At 37.8% G+C, this 14,105-nt stretch overlaps 1 protein-coding gene across 24 annotated transcripts in view; it reads right to left on the bottom strand.

Annotated features, from left to right (window-relative positions):
• Positions 1-14,105, bottom strand: part of Phf21a (PHD finger protein 21A) — a 174,608-nt gene that overhangs the window by 138,131 nt on the left and 22,372 nt on the right. For 19 of the 24 annotated variants that reach the window (XM_076929284.1, XM_076929281.1, XM_034496761.2 and 16 more), the window contains 3 exons: positions 7,414-7,454; positions 5,932-6,043; positions 382-525 (listed from right to left, as the gene is read on the bottom strand). In XM_076929284.1, the coding sequence (XP_076785399.1) occupies positions 382-435 (54 nt within the window). In that variant the 5' untranslated portion in view covers positions 436-525; positions 5,932-6,043; positions 7,414-7,454. Of the gene's footprint in view, positions 1-381; positions 526-5,931; positions 6,059-7,413; positions 7,455-14,105 lie in introns of all 24 variants that reach the window. The other 5 variants (XM_076929277.1, XM_034496755.2, XM_076929279.1 and 2 more) reach the window with 2 other exon arrangements.

Genomic DNA, 14,105 nt, shown 5'->3' with positions numbered 1-14,105 from the left:
GGCCAATCTGAGGCCCTGTCAAAAGAGCAAAAGTAAATAAAAAACAGAACATGCAAAGAAGGTATCTTGTGTACAGAAGGCCTTCAAACTGGACAGAAATATAGCAAAAAATAATTCTTTAATTCTTTCTTTTTCAAATACCTTTAGGATATGAAAAAAATATTTCCAGTCCTCTTTTTCTGGAAAAGATATCAGGACTATCCTATTCAAGTTCTTAAAGGCAATACTGAGTACAACTGTGGAAAAGTGACTGGGCAAATGCCGTGGTCCTTGGGTAAGTCTTAGAATGATCGCATAACCTGACCAAAAGCAGAACTGGGCCGGTCTCATTAGCAAATCATTAGCAATGCAGTATGCATCATAGCCGACCACACAACATACCTGGTGAACCTGAATTTCCACTTTAAGAGCTTCCTGTAGAGTCTGCAACTCCATCCTCTGCCTTCTCCACGCTCTCTTATGTCTGCTAATTCTACAGTGTCTTCAGCCTCCGTTGAAAATTACAAGCTCCTCTTGTTGCTGCAGCTGTAGAGATCATAAAATGTTTGGGATCATTGTGTTGGGAATAAAGAAAATTTTTGTCAAAATAATTAAATTATAAATATTACATTTTGTAACATAAAAAAGGAGTATCCCCAAAGGACTTTTTAAAAATAATTGAGTACCAAAACTTTCTGGGTTTTCTTCTTTTGGGCACTCATCTATAGAACATTTCAAATAACTTAAAAAAAAAAAAAAAAAGGAATACAACAGCAAAAGAAATAGTCGAGGAAACATGAACACCATCTGTGTGCTCGGCACTGAGGACAGGTAGCTGAAGGACCACTTCCATCAGATGAGAACTAGCAGGGGAGACTGACATCATCCACAACACACGAACCATGTAAAGCACTTTAAAATCAGAATGGCCTGGGGAGTTCCCAGACTCCCACCATGGGGGCCGGGAGGTGCATTTTAATTTGATCGCACTCTCACTCACACATCACAGGTGTAACTGTATGTGGAGATGTCAAAAGTCTGAATGAATGGCCGTAAATGGGACACCCAGTCTCACTTTCCTGTCCTACACCAGCACTACTGAAGCTTAACGAAATGGTTCATTTTTCTTTAAAATTTTTTTTCTTAAATGTGACCATGATTTGGGGTTATTAAAGCAAAGAATTTTTTTGTCTGAATAAATTTAAACTTTAATAAAAATATATTTTCTTCCTTGTACCTATAAAAACTGTGGCTAGCATTGCCTTTTGACACTGAGGAAGGAAAACTAGTACTTGACTACAAGACTCACAGCCATCAGGCTGCCCAGCAACCACTTAGGCACAGACAGTCCTCATCAGCTGGGCATCTCAGAGCCTTTGTAAGATTAAGCTCACAGAGCTTGATGGAATTGTTAGCTAGAAAATATATTCTTAGGTTTTTTAGTTTTCATTATATTTACTTAATCTCTCTGGGCTTAAAACATCAATGACAATCTCTCCTCTAGGGTTTATACACTATGTTATGTAAAATCAGAATATTCTAACCTAAAAAAGATTGAATTCTCGAAGTGCAAAATTCTTTCAAAGTTACATCTCTAGAAGCTGGCAAAGATTTACTGGTAATCATAAAAATTCATACAGGCAGGATATTTAGGGGAAATAATTTTTAAAAGGAGGCAATCATGAATTTCAGCCACTTACTAGCCTAAAAACTGTTTGGAATTATAATAAATATCAGAATCATTAGTAACTCACGTAGAGCAAGACTGCTATGGTCATGTACATTTGCAACCTCCTATAGAGCTCAGCCTGGTCTTGAACTCACAATCCCTCCTACCTTGGCCTCCTGAATGCTGGGATTATAAATGTAATCTACCATACTCAGTTTATATTATAGTTTTAAAAATGTGGTCTTAATTTTTACAAAGTTCTATTGGGAAATGTGTCTAAAAAGATTTCCTAAAATTCTTTGTATGTGAAGGATAGTCCTGCTGCAACAGCATGTTCAAACTCAGCCAGGCTTAGTCTACTGCACTGTTGATGACGCACCTCAGCAGAGCTCAGCTGAACTCTAACTCTGGAAACAAGCAGGTCACAGACATGGAGAACTTACAGTATCCACCACAGCAGGTTAACCCTGTTCATACAGTCAGGGCTGCCACACGTTAATTAACAAAACTGTAACAAAACCAATTCTCACAAGACATAAGAATGATCAGCAAAAAGTGCGAATTCAGTCAAAGTACTTGTCACACATGAATGAGAATCCTTAATGAAACAATATTAACATGAATATACTAGTAACAATCTTTTGACAGACTGACCACTGACTTTGAGGCACCCATCTGTACTAATGACAGAAACATACATTTAAGAAGGTAGGTTTTGCCTGTAATAATCAAGATGCATAATAATAAACTCTAAACTGCCTAGGGTGGGTCTGATGGTACTTCATAATCTGCTAAAAGCCATTTGTGGGTGAAAGGATAAAGAGCTACTAAACTTTCTTCTTTTGGGAGTGTCAGTATTTTCAAATGTTACCATAGACAATGCATATCTCCTTTCAACTGAGAAAAAATAAATGAGAATTAATAAAACATCAGGACCTTTTATAACATGAAAGGAAAAAAACCCACAAAAATAAAATAAAACAAAACAAATAACCTCAACAGAAAAAAAGTAGCTGAATATGGTGACACACTCCTGTGATCACAGCACTCAAGAGGTGGAGACTGAAGGCCAAGGCCAGCCTCTGAGCTATATGGCGACTCTGGGTCCAGCCTAGGCTACAGGATATCCTGTCTCAGAGAAGGAAGGAAGGAAGGAAGGAAGGAGGGAGGGAGGGAGGGAGGGAGGGAAAGAAGGAAGGAAGGAAGGAAGGAAGGAAGGAAGGAAGGAAGGAAGGAAGAAAGAAAGAGAGAGAGAGAAAGAAAGAGCTGAAGGAGGAAGGGAAGGTAGAGTAGTGAGAAGGGGGAGGGGAGGAGGTAGTGTGGAAGAGTTACAGAGTAAAAACAAGGTTTTAACCTGGAGACTCTAAATGTCAAAGCATGCCTCGAATAATAAACCTGCTAGTCAAGCTATTGAGGAGCTCACAGCTTTCACTTCCTCCATCCGGGTGTTGTCCTCTTACTAGAGATATACAAAGGCATTTAAATGCCAATTATGTATTTTGTTTCATATAAGACTGAAGAGTTAAAAAAAAGATCATGAGTGGTCACAGAGAAACTTACGAGGGCTGGAAGATGATTTTGAAATCCTTCATCAGAAAGGTCTCTTTCTGGACAATTGTTTTAAGAGATACATAACAGTTAAAATACAGAAGACATAATTTTCAAACACAAGGCACACATATTGGAGCCTTTAAAATACATGGGGATCTTAGTGCATGCAGCATCATGTAAACACTATTTAAAGACAGTCTGCAGCTTCACAAGACAGTATTACTTTTTAAACATTTTTAAAATAACATTTTTTTACTGGGAGGGGCACACATGACATGGAGTATTTGTGGAGTTCAGAGGACAATGTGAAGATATTGTTTCTTTTTACCATGTGGGTTCTAGGGATCACACATATCCTCAGGCATGGTGGCAAGGGCCTTTACCTGCTAAGCCATCTCATCAGCCCCCAAAGGTATGAGAGATAACTTATGATATTTGTCCAATTCTAATAAGGTGTATGTGTATATATATAACAAATTAGTTACTGAAAGGTGACTATAAGCAAATTCACAAGATAGTAACAGAAACTTTCTATCTAACATCTCTGCATACCTCCATCACTGAGGGCATCCTGCCTAGCACAACATACCAACCTTCTGCCTTCAATGCAGTACACACTAAAGCCCCAGGTAACCTAATAGCCACTCGAGCTACAATGCAAAATAAACCAGAAAACAGTCAGATGGCAGGGTACATGCTATTGTAACATTTGGGAGGTGAAGGCACAAGAATCAGGAGTTCAAGGTTATCTTTAGCTACTCAGTAAGTTCAAGGCCAAAGTGGACTGTAAGAGGTGTTGTTTCAAAACACACACAAATACACATACATGCACAGACACTTGTACAAAAAAGCCTAACAAAACAATAAGCAGATCTTACTCAAAAAAGGGCAGCTAGATGGAGAAGGACCATTTACTGCCTCCCCCTAGAACAAAACAAAGCCATTCATTCATTATCCTCTGGGAAATGGGGCTCATGTTACCTAAGGTAGAACTGTTATGAGGGTTGAATCAAGAGAAGGTCTCAGAAAAGGGTTTTTTTTTTTTTTTTTTTGGTGAGCCATCAAGTTTTGAGATATTGACATACTTCTTCAAGTTTTAACTTTGATAAAACTTACTAAATTCTCACACTGTAGACTAGGCTCAGTGGTTGAGTCAGGACCCAGGTTTCATTCCCAGCATCCACACGGAGGCTCATCACGTCCTCACACAGCAGGAATGCATTTGGTGTACAGATGTACATGCACACAAAACACTCATACACCCAAACTAATACAAATAACTTAAAAATGAAAAAATAAAATCTAAAAAACTTCTCAAATTCTCTAATGAGGCTGTTACCGCTCTTGCATGAAGCTGTACAACCTCTGGGCCTTCTGCTAAGACTTGCAGGGAAGCTCTAAACCCCTTCTACTGCTAAGAAATACTTTGCTACGAAATTAACAAGACTTCTTTTCCTAGCCAAATCTGACACATCAACCAAGAGTTACTTTAATAAGTTCATGACATAGTGTGCTCCCAAACTGTCCCTAAAAAGATTTCTGTGTTCTCTACACCACGCATTTCCTACATATACAAATGTCCCTGTGTCTGATCAATATTCACAGACATTTTTTGTTTACTATTTTAAATAGGAAAAAGCAGATACAAATTTATATATCCCTTTTATTTTGCCCTGCTCTCAAAATTGAATTATCAGGCTTCAATTTTTTATAATATATTTAATATGCAATGAGATACAATAATATCTTTGATGATTAACCAATAGTGCTAAAAATTACCATGAATGCAAAACTAAAAGGGCCTTTTAGTAGCATTTGTTAAAGTTTTAAGTATTATTAACATGAATCAAAAAATATTAAGAAATCTAATTTTTCCTTATTATTCTGTAAATTTTCAATATATTCTGAATTATTTCAGAGTGCTCTTTCTTTGGTGACACTCCTCAAGTCAACAAAAAATATCCCTCATAAAACTTGACAACTCTGACTTTAGAGGCTGCCTATTCTAGGACTCTGACCAGGCTGTTCCCTAAACCACTGGAGCTAGTAGCTGGGTATTTCCAAACTATTAGATTGAAGAGTTACTGTTGTTTACTATTAATAAATGATGTTTTTTATCTGTTAAATTATCTCCATTTGTCTCGGTTTACTGGAAAGAGAATAGGTCATTTATTTTTCTAAAGACAATGTCTAGAGCTCATAGCACTGGGTCAAGGCAGGAATTCCCACAACATTCTCCTTAGAGGCTACACCTCTTCCCACATCAGGCTCATCCCAAAGTATAGGCCAAACTCAGCTTCTGGGACACAGGCTGCCTGCACATTCCCATTCTTCTATTCCCTATCTTTCTGCAGGGAAGGAAAGCATGCCTATTAAAATGCCAACCTCACCAAACAAGGGGAACACTGAAGTAAAATTTAGAGTTTATAGAAATTTAAAATGAAGGTTGGAGAGTGGTGCACAAAAGCACAGTGATGCAGTGTCTGAGACTTTAGAACTGGTTGCCACGTGTACTGAAAGGTCACTGAATGATTTGGGGGTGGAGGGCTGTTCAGGCAAGCCTGGCCAGAAGCTTATAATAAATATAGACCAAAGAAAGAGTGACACAGGAACATGTCCCAGCATAACCAATCAATATCATACTTAGTAGAAGCAAAGTCATGAGAGATAGAGTTCAGATCAATATAAAGAAGGACTAAGGATTAGAGCTGTACAAAAAAGGAATGGGTTACCTTATGAGGTAGTGGGCTCCCTGTCATTAGAAGTATTCAAGAATGCTGCATATCATATCCCCATCTTGGAGATTCACAATGCACATTAGCATATTAAAGGTTCTGAGAAGTCCTGCAGTAAAGAAACCTGTTTAACTTTGTTTAATGCAGCATTTCCCATGTTATTTGACCACAGAACCCGTTTCCCACCCCAGACCCAATCTTAGCTTCTGTGGAATCAGAATTTCTCAAAGCATATTCATTACAGAAAACAACAGAACAGCCTACATTTTTTAGAACATTAGTATTCAATGTGGACCTGAATAAGTAACAATCAGTCAGGAATGTAGGCAAAGAAATTGCCATGCAGGACAGATTCCATGATTCTGTAAGACCATAAGGTAAAGAATAGTGAGTTATTACTTTACAAGGTTCCATGTGAGAAAGGCAATAGAATCAAATGGTAGCAAAATCTAAGGTTCTTTGGTTCAAGAGTCTCCCTTTTATGTTTAAAACACAGTCTCTAAACTCAGAGACATACTAGAAAGACCACAAAACCAAAACTGCTGGACATGGTGGTGGTGCATGCCTTTAATCTCAGCACTCAGTAGGCAGATCTCTGTATTCAAGGCTAGCCTAGAGTCTATGCAGCCAGCTCTAGACAGCTAAGGTTACATGGAGTGAGACTCTGTCTCTAAAAAAAAAAAAACCTCAAACCAAAAATTCGTTCCATCTATTCTACCCACTAAGTTTATTACTATTTGAATGACAGAATTTTTTTAAGCAGCCTTATACTGGAAAATCACACAATTGTAGCTTGAATTTTTTTCATAGCACATGCAATCAAAATAAAGTTATTACTGCCAGTGCTTAGTGTGCCAGATCACCCAGTGCAATCTAGGACCCTGAATTAAGACATCCAAAATCCGAGTTATTACAATAAGCTGTAAGCTATTTAAAAGTATCAGAAAAACATCTTTGCTTCTCTCTTCTTTTAATAATTATACAAAACAACACACACTAAAAACTTAATCTCAGACTTGAAGGCAATCTAATGGTAAGCATAAGAATACAAACATCAAGAGGCTCCAACTTCAAGGTGAAGGCTGTACAGCTACAGTAACCTAGCCAGCTAATACACAGGGAGGCCTCAAATGGAACAGCACAGCAATGCAGGCTATAACAAAAACCTAACCTGAACTTGTCTTTCCTGACTTTAAATTCTCAGGTCTAACTACTCAATTATTGCCAACAGGGCCTTCAAGTTTTAATGGATTATCAAATTCAGGAGCATGCAAGTCTAGTGTAGTTATCAGAAATATAAATGCATTTCAGATACAGCTCTGTGAAGCTAAAAATTCACTTTTGGTGCAAACTACAAAGCCTTGTTTTGAAGAAGAAATCTTTTTTAGGAGGTAAAAAAATCACTTACAAAATCACTTAATATTTGATTGAGTATAGCTAAAATCATGCACACTATGCTAGCTTTGTAAAAATACTTACCAATTCTGGAGAAGCTGGCTCTCCTTCAGCTCTCTAGTTCCCTGCAACAGAAGGAAAAACCCAGTTAAACTACAAACAGACTCAGGATGTCATCAAAAGCTAAAGACTCAAAGATTTCTGACTATAAAAGAGAAAAAAAAAAAAAAAAAAAAAAAAAAACTAAACACATCTCTATCTCCAAACTTTAAAACCCAACAACAAACAAGGAAGAAACGAGTAGTTTTTACAGCAAAGAAGGAAGTCAAGAGCAAGTAAACCTCTGCTTTAACACAGGTTTTCAAGACCAGAAAAAATAAGTAGAGAGGGCCTTAAACAACGAGGAGGGCATTTGCCAGGGGCACAGGGATCCTGAGTCAAAAATCAGAGCATAGATTTTGGTTCCTCAAACCCTAACTACTTTTGCTGACTTATCAACAGGAAGCCTCACTGAGGAAACTAACAGTTATTAACTGATAGTGTGTATTTCAGGTAACTTACAAAAACCCGGTGAAAAGTGAGTGATAACCACAGGTGACCCACCCACATGGAGCCCAGCATACTGCCTCATTTGCTACAGATACTTACACACAGAACTCAGGACCATACTTGGAAAGCAGCAAACAGGACTACTAACTATCCCAACTGGGCAGTGTTACCAGCCAGCTTTATGTAATTGTGAGCTGACACACTTGTTTGCACTGCTCTCGACTGTAAATACAGCATATGTACTTGTGTGTAACAGTGGTAGACTGATAGAAGACCCATATCTATTTTATTCATTCAAATGGCTCCACTGCCATCTCTTTACAATAAAGCATAAGAAGCAAGTCCTTAGTTTGTTCTACTTAAAAGGTCTTTTTGTAATAAATCTTAAAATAGATTTGCCTCATGCAAAGCTTTAATTCACAGTATTATATAATGTATAAAGAAACTATGTATTATAAATATAAATAAATAAATAACATAATCAGAATTTTAATCAAATTTTCATCTATATTCTTAAATTTATATCATCGCTTGGGACTATGAGCCACAAATACATAATGATTCTTCTATGCCATATTCATAATCAGTGATAAAGCTAGAAAGAAAAATCAAAGTTTTGGGATCCTCACCCAGTATTAGGGAACTAAAATTAAAATGGACCCCTTAACATTTTCAACACTAACCTAACTAAACTCCACACACAGACCCAGCATTTAGACTACACCTAAAACTTTGCTGACCTATGCTACTCCAATAGTGTCTTGTTTCCTTGGGGTTATTTCAAAGATCCTGTCTCTCAGATGAAAAATGTTTGTTAACCATGTGTAGTCACATTAAACATAAAGGAAAGTGATTTAAACAGTTCCTGATTCATGCAGTCTATATTTATTTCAAAAAAGAAATCAACTTGGCTATCCTCCTCATCCTCATCCTCTTCTTGTTTTGTTTTAGTTTAAGACAAGGTCTCTCTACAGATCCCAAGCTGTCCTGAAACTCACTCGGTAAACCAGGCTGGATTCAAACCCACAGAGATCCACCTGCTTCTGCCTCCTAAGTGCTGGGATTAAAGGTGTGTGCCACCATGCCCAGTTCCTTCTTCTTCTCTGAACTCCAGTTCTTTTTAAAGTTCTCAGGAGTCCATCTAAATAGGTATTTTAATCATCAGGATTAGAATAGATTCCCAACCAAAAAAAAAAAAAAGTAGTAAATCTGGAAATGAATCCAATTACTAAAAACTAGACTTTGTGTCCTTCTGCTTCAAACGACTCCCTGTGCCAAGGAGAAGCTCTGAGTTGCAGCTGACCCCTACTAACTGGATTTAGGGCCAACAGGTGCAATTTAACAGAAACAAGTTTCCTGTCTGCAGATGTCCTCGGTCTCTTCAGGCTGTTTTGTGCAGGATAAAGTCCTAACAGTCAATTCCAAAGGAGCCCTGAGGCTCTCCTCAGAAATGAGTGTTCTGCTGTGTGAGTGTTAGTGAAGTCTCAGAAATTACAGTCATGTGTGGCAGGATTTAAGCTCATTCTTGTTTCTCTTTCTTGTTTGTTGTGTTCTTTAACCAGCTTTTAAATACTTTTATCTTCTACATCTTACATTGTCTTTGCATCCTTAACAACTAAAAGCTATTCTGGTATCCATTCTTTTTTTATACATATAAAATTTCTTCAACTTTGTGACTCTTAATGATAAAGTTAGCTTTTATGATTATTGCCTCACATCTAAAATCTTTTCAAATAAGATATAATTAGACCCACAAAAAAAGATTATTGTATCAGTTACTACAGTGAAAAGTCTACAGTTCACTCAAAGGATGCCTAAAACAGTAGCAGGCGCAGGTGAGCACTCAGGAAATGGTCAGGTCCATGGACTGATTGAATAGCAAGCAGCTGCTGAGGCTCCCCTTTCCAATTCCCTAGCCCTCTCGCTAGTTAACTCCTTATACAGCAATCGCCCACTGTTAACTACTTACATGGATGACAGTCTAAAACTGTTTTACCAACACTGTTCACCAGAAATGCAATAATACCATTTTAAAATATAATGAAAAGACTAGTAAATTGGACTAAACTAAAATTTAGAACTGTGTTCAACTGAAAAACAAAATGAAATATCACATGGTGCGTGAATGCCAGAAAGATAGCTCAGTGGGTCACAGTACTTATAGCCAAGTCTGAAACCCTGTGTTTGATCTCAGGACTCATTCACACTGTGGATGATTTCTGAAAATCACGCTCTGGCATGTATGTCCACAGACATAAATAAATGTAATTTTTTTTTAAAAAGGAAAGCTCCAGAATTGGAGATAATTGTGATCAACAATGGAGATAAAAATAACCAACAAATACATACACCCAGGATATATAAAATTCATTGACACAAAAATACAGTCAGGACAGGATGGGATTTTACTTCTTTTTAATACAGCACTGAGGAGAGTCTAATGACATAAACTCTTATGAGCAGTCAATGGGAAGACTACAATGTGTGCATGTATATCTGTTGCCCAGGCATTTTCTCCAAAATTCAGGAGCAGAGTCAATCCTAAGCTAATAAAGAGAAAATCATGAAGTGATAATATCATGACACCAATTATAAAATTGCTTACAAGAACTACAGAAACCACACAGGAAAGCAAAGCAAAGGGTGCAGAAGGAGAGAAGAATCTGCAGGCCGGATGCCCCAGTGACTGAGCACACTTCTCCACCAGCCAACGTTGCTCTGAAGCAGGGTGGACTCCTTTGCTCTTCTAAGAAATGAGCAATTTCAAATATGGAGAAATACTTTGAGCCAAGTTTTAAAGAAAAATCATCACATCTTAGCTACTTAGGGCAAGTTTGAGAATTCAATATCCTTTATGCTTAAAGATACCCACTTTTAGAGAGCTACCAGCTCCAACAGACAGTGGATTCTGCATGCATTCGCAGAGGTGTAGGTTCAGGGAAGCAGGTATGCATATCCATCAACCCTCAAAGAGACTCAGATACCCAGGAAAAGCAAATTACTCTCTTAAAACCTGTACACCAACACTTCAAGTATTTCTTCTGAAGACTGATTGTTAACTGCTACCAAATGGAAAGTGGCCCCAAAAAAGAGCAAATATTTTGTTTGTACAAATTAGTAATGCTGAGAAGCAGAACGCAAGACGGACATGTAAATCAGCACTTCTTGCACTACCCATGTACAGAACATACTTAAGTCTGAGGTCTTAGTTCCTCACCTAAGACTGCTAGGGCTCTGTGCATTTCCTTACCACATTTCATAACTGTTACTGAGGTCTTTCAAAACCTTAATTAAACCTGCTAAAATATTTCAAATATGGGATTTCTTATTGAAAAATACACTCAAGAGCTGGACATGGTGATTGCCCATGTGCCTGCAACCTTAGCAAGTAGGAGGCAGCCAAGACAGGGGGATTCAGAGCTCAAGGCCAGCTTGGAAAACATAGCAAGTGAAACCTGGGCTACTCAGAGTTTCAAACAAATTAACAAAAAAGCATTCAAAATACCCAAGTAAGAGCAAATACAATTATTTTGCTTTTAGAGATGAATATTATTTTGCTAACATAACCTTACAATGTTTTTTTTTTTAACAAACTCAAGCCTTCCCCACTATAGAACTTCACAGGTAGCAACTTTAATTAGAGCAGGCAAAGAAACAAGTCATTCAGATTTCTGGCATGGTTATGAAATTTAAAACATTTTAAATAAATCAAAGATGATTAATAACAAAAATTCTTAAGTACCTTTTGCAAAGCATCTAAGAGCTTTGCATATAATTTACATTAAACAATAAATAAATTTTGCGGATAAAATTTTAATACTTGGCCATGTTTTAAATTAGGCTAAAATTTAATATGCCCCACTACAAATTTTCATCAATTAAGTTTATAGCCTGTGCTCAATCATAAATTTTGACCGGTAACTAGAATAGCACAGACTATTGTTATTTGAAGATCCTTTAAAATATCAACTCACCTAGAAGATTCTGTCTTTCCTCTTCCCTCACTATACCTGACAGTCACTCAATAACTAAGTTTTATACACAAGTTTCAAGTTTTACAGCTTCCTGTCTGCCCTTCCTAACTTTCAACAAAAAGTACATTAAGTCTGAAATAAATGCAAATACAGATAAATGGTTAGAAGAAAAAAAGCAGAATTCCACCTGACAGAAAGTCCTGCAGGCCCCTCCCTCAGTGCTCATCCCTCAACACCTGACAAACAGGTGTCTTAAGCTCCACAAATACAAAATTAAACTCCTGACTCTCTTCCTTCCAGCCTCCTCCTCAGCCATTAGAATCTCCATAGCGGCAGCTCCAGTCTTCTAGCAGAAACGCTTGGAAGTCACGCAGAGTTCTGTGACATGCCACATCCAACATCAGTGGGCTCTGCAGCCTCCACCTTCAGGAGGTTACCTTACTTTGACCTCTCAGCTCAGCTCCACTACTACTTCCCCAGCCAGCTCCCTAGCACCTTTGGCCACAGCTACTGTCCTGACCTGCTCACTGGTCTCCCCACCGCAATCCCAAGCCCCACCCACTATAAGTTATTCTCTTAACAGCAGAGAAGCTTTTCAAAATCCAAGACACATCATTACCCTTCAACTCAAAATCCTTCAGTGGCTTGACATCGCACTCAGAGGAAAGCTTTAACAGTGTCTGCAGGCACTAGCTGGCTGCACCTCAACCTTCCAAGCCGCACTCCCGGCTTAGGCTCTTCCACTTGTTTTCCCACTAATCAGCTCTGTCCTCCTCCAAGTTTTGTCATAGCTCACTCCCACAGTTTTCATGAAATCTACCAAAGCTTCAGTTAATATAAAATAAAGATTAAAACTGCAATCATAATTATCCCTCTCCTAAAACTTTTACTCACATTCTTTCTTAGACCAAGAATATTCTTTCACCTTTTAACTTTGCAGATCTCATTCAGAAACTACAGCCCAGATAAAGACTCACCATTGACAGAGACCTTCCCTGCTACCATCTTCCCTAGTCACTCTATTTAAACTTCCAGGATATCTGTCATCTTTCTCAATATTTTTTTCTTTCCTTCATGGTGCTGGAAATGGAATATAGGGCCTTGTATGTTCTAGACAAGTGCTGTACCTTTGAACTCCTCTGAGCCCTGCCTTTATTTAGAATTTAACCACATACTACTTAATATTGTAATACATATGACTTTATGCCCTTAAAGAAATATACATGCATACAGGTATGCAGACATATGTGCACACACAAATATATGCCCAAACACAGATGCACACACATATAGAAATAATACCTTGTACATTACTTTCCAATCTTAAATCAGAAGCACAAGTAAACTACTACACAGATTCACTAGCCCTAGCCGTAAGGGCTCAGGGTTCAGAACACATAATTCAGAGCCTAGATACTTCGGCTTTTTACCCTGACAGCTATCATGTTAGAGAACAATGCCTAACATACAGTGATCCTCACCTTTTGTGCCTTTGTACCCTCAAAGAGCCTAAAACTAGAATGAACATTCCTGAGTGTCCAAGTCACACCTTTATGCCATTGTACAGAGGTCTAAGAAATCCAGATGACTAACTAAAAATCCACAAAGATAATAGGAAACAAAATACAGCCGACACTACTTTCAATCTAAGAACTAAATTTTCCATCAAACTATATATACATGAATGAAAGTCATAAGAATCCCTAATTCACAGAAAGGTGTAGTGGACAGTGGTTAAGTTAACTCTTAACCAGTGGTGGCAGCATCTAAGCATTACAGCAGTGCACAGAAAAGTCTGTAGAGTATCAGACACACTAGCTGGCTGAAGACTGAGGGATAGAGAGCAAGTGTAGAAATGCTTCTCAGTAAGATACTAGTGATGATGATGACGACGACGACTTTTACAAATTTCTTCTACAGTACACACAAAAACTGTTAAAATCACTTGTTTTGTGGTAGAAGAAATGAACAGAAAGAGGGCTTTCTTCATAATATTATAAAGTACAAAAATCATCAAAAGTTTCTATAGCTCACAAGCTATGTTTTGAGTCTAATCACAATGAAAACTTAATTACAGATCAGACTCAAATAATTCATTCCATATCCCAAGACAACTCAAACTCAGTCTTAACAGTCAGTTAACCTCATGACCAAAGTTCCTGCCATCATCAACAAAAACAACAAAGGTATCTACAAGGCATTATAAAAGAGCCTGGGCTTATCTTGGTGTACAGGGACTTAAGCAAGTGTCTC

This window comes from Arvicanthis niloticus, chromosome 2 (genome assembly GCF_011762505.2).
Source record: "Arvicanthis niloticus isolate mArvNil1 chromosome 2, mArvNil1.pat.X, whole genome shotgun sequence".
NCBI lineage: Eukaryota > Metazoa > Chordata > Mammalia > Rodentia > Muridae > Arvicanthis > Arvicanthis niloticus.
This window is presented reverse-complemented; position numbering and strand designations above follow the sequence as displayed.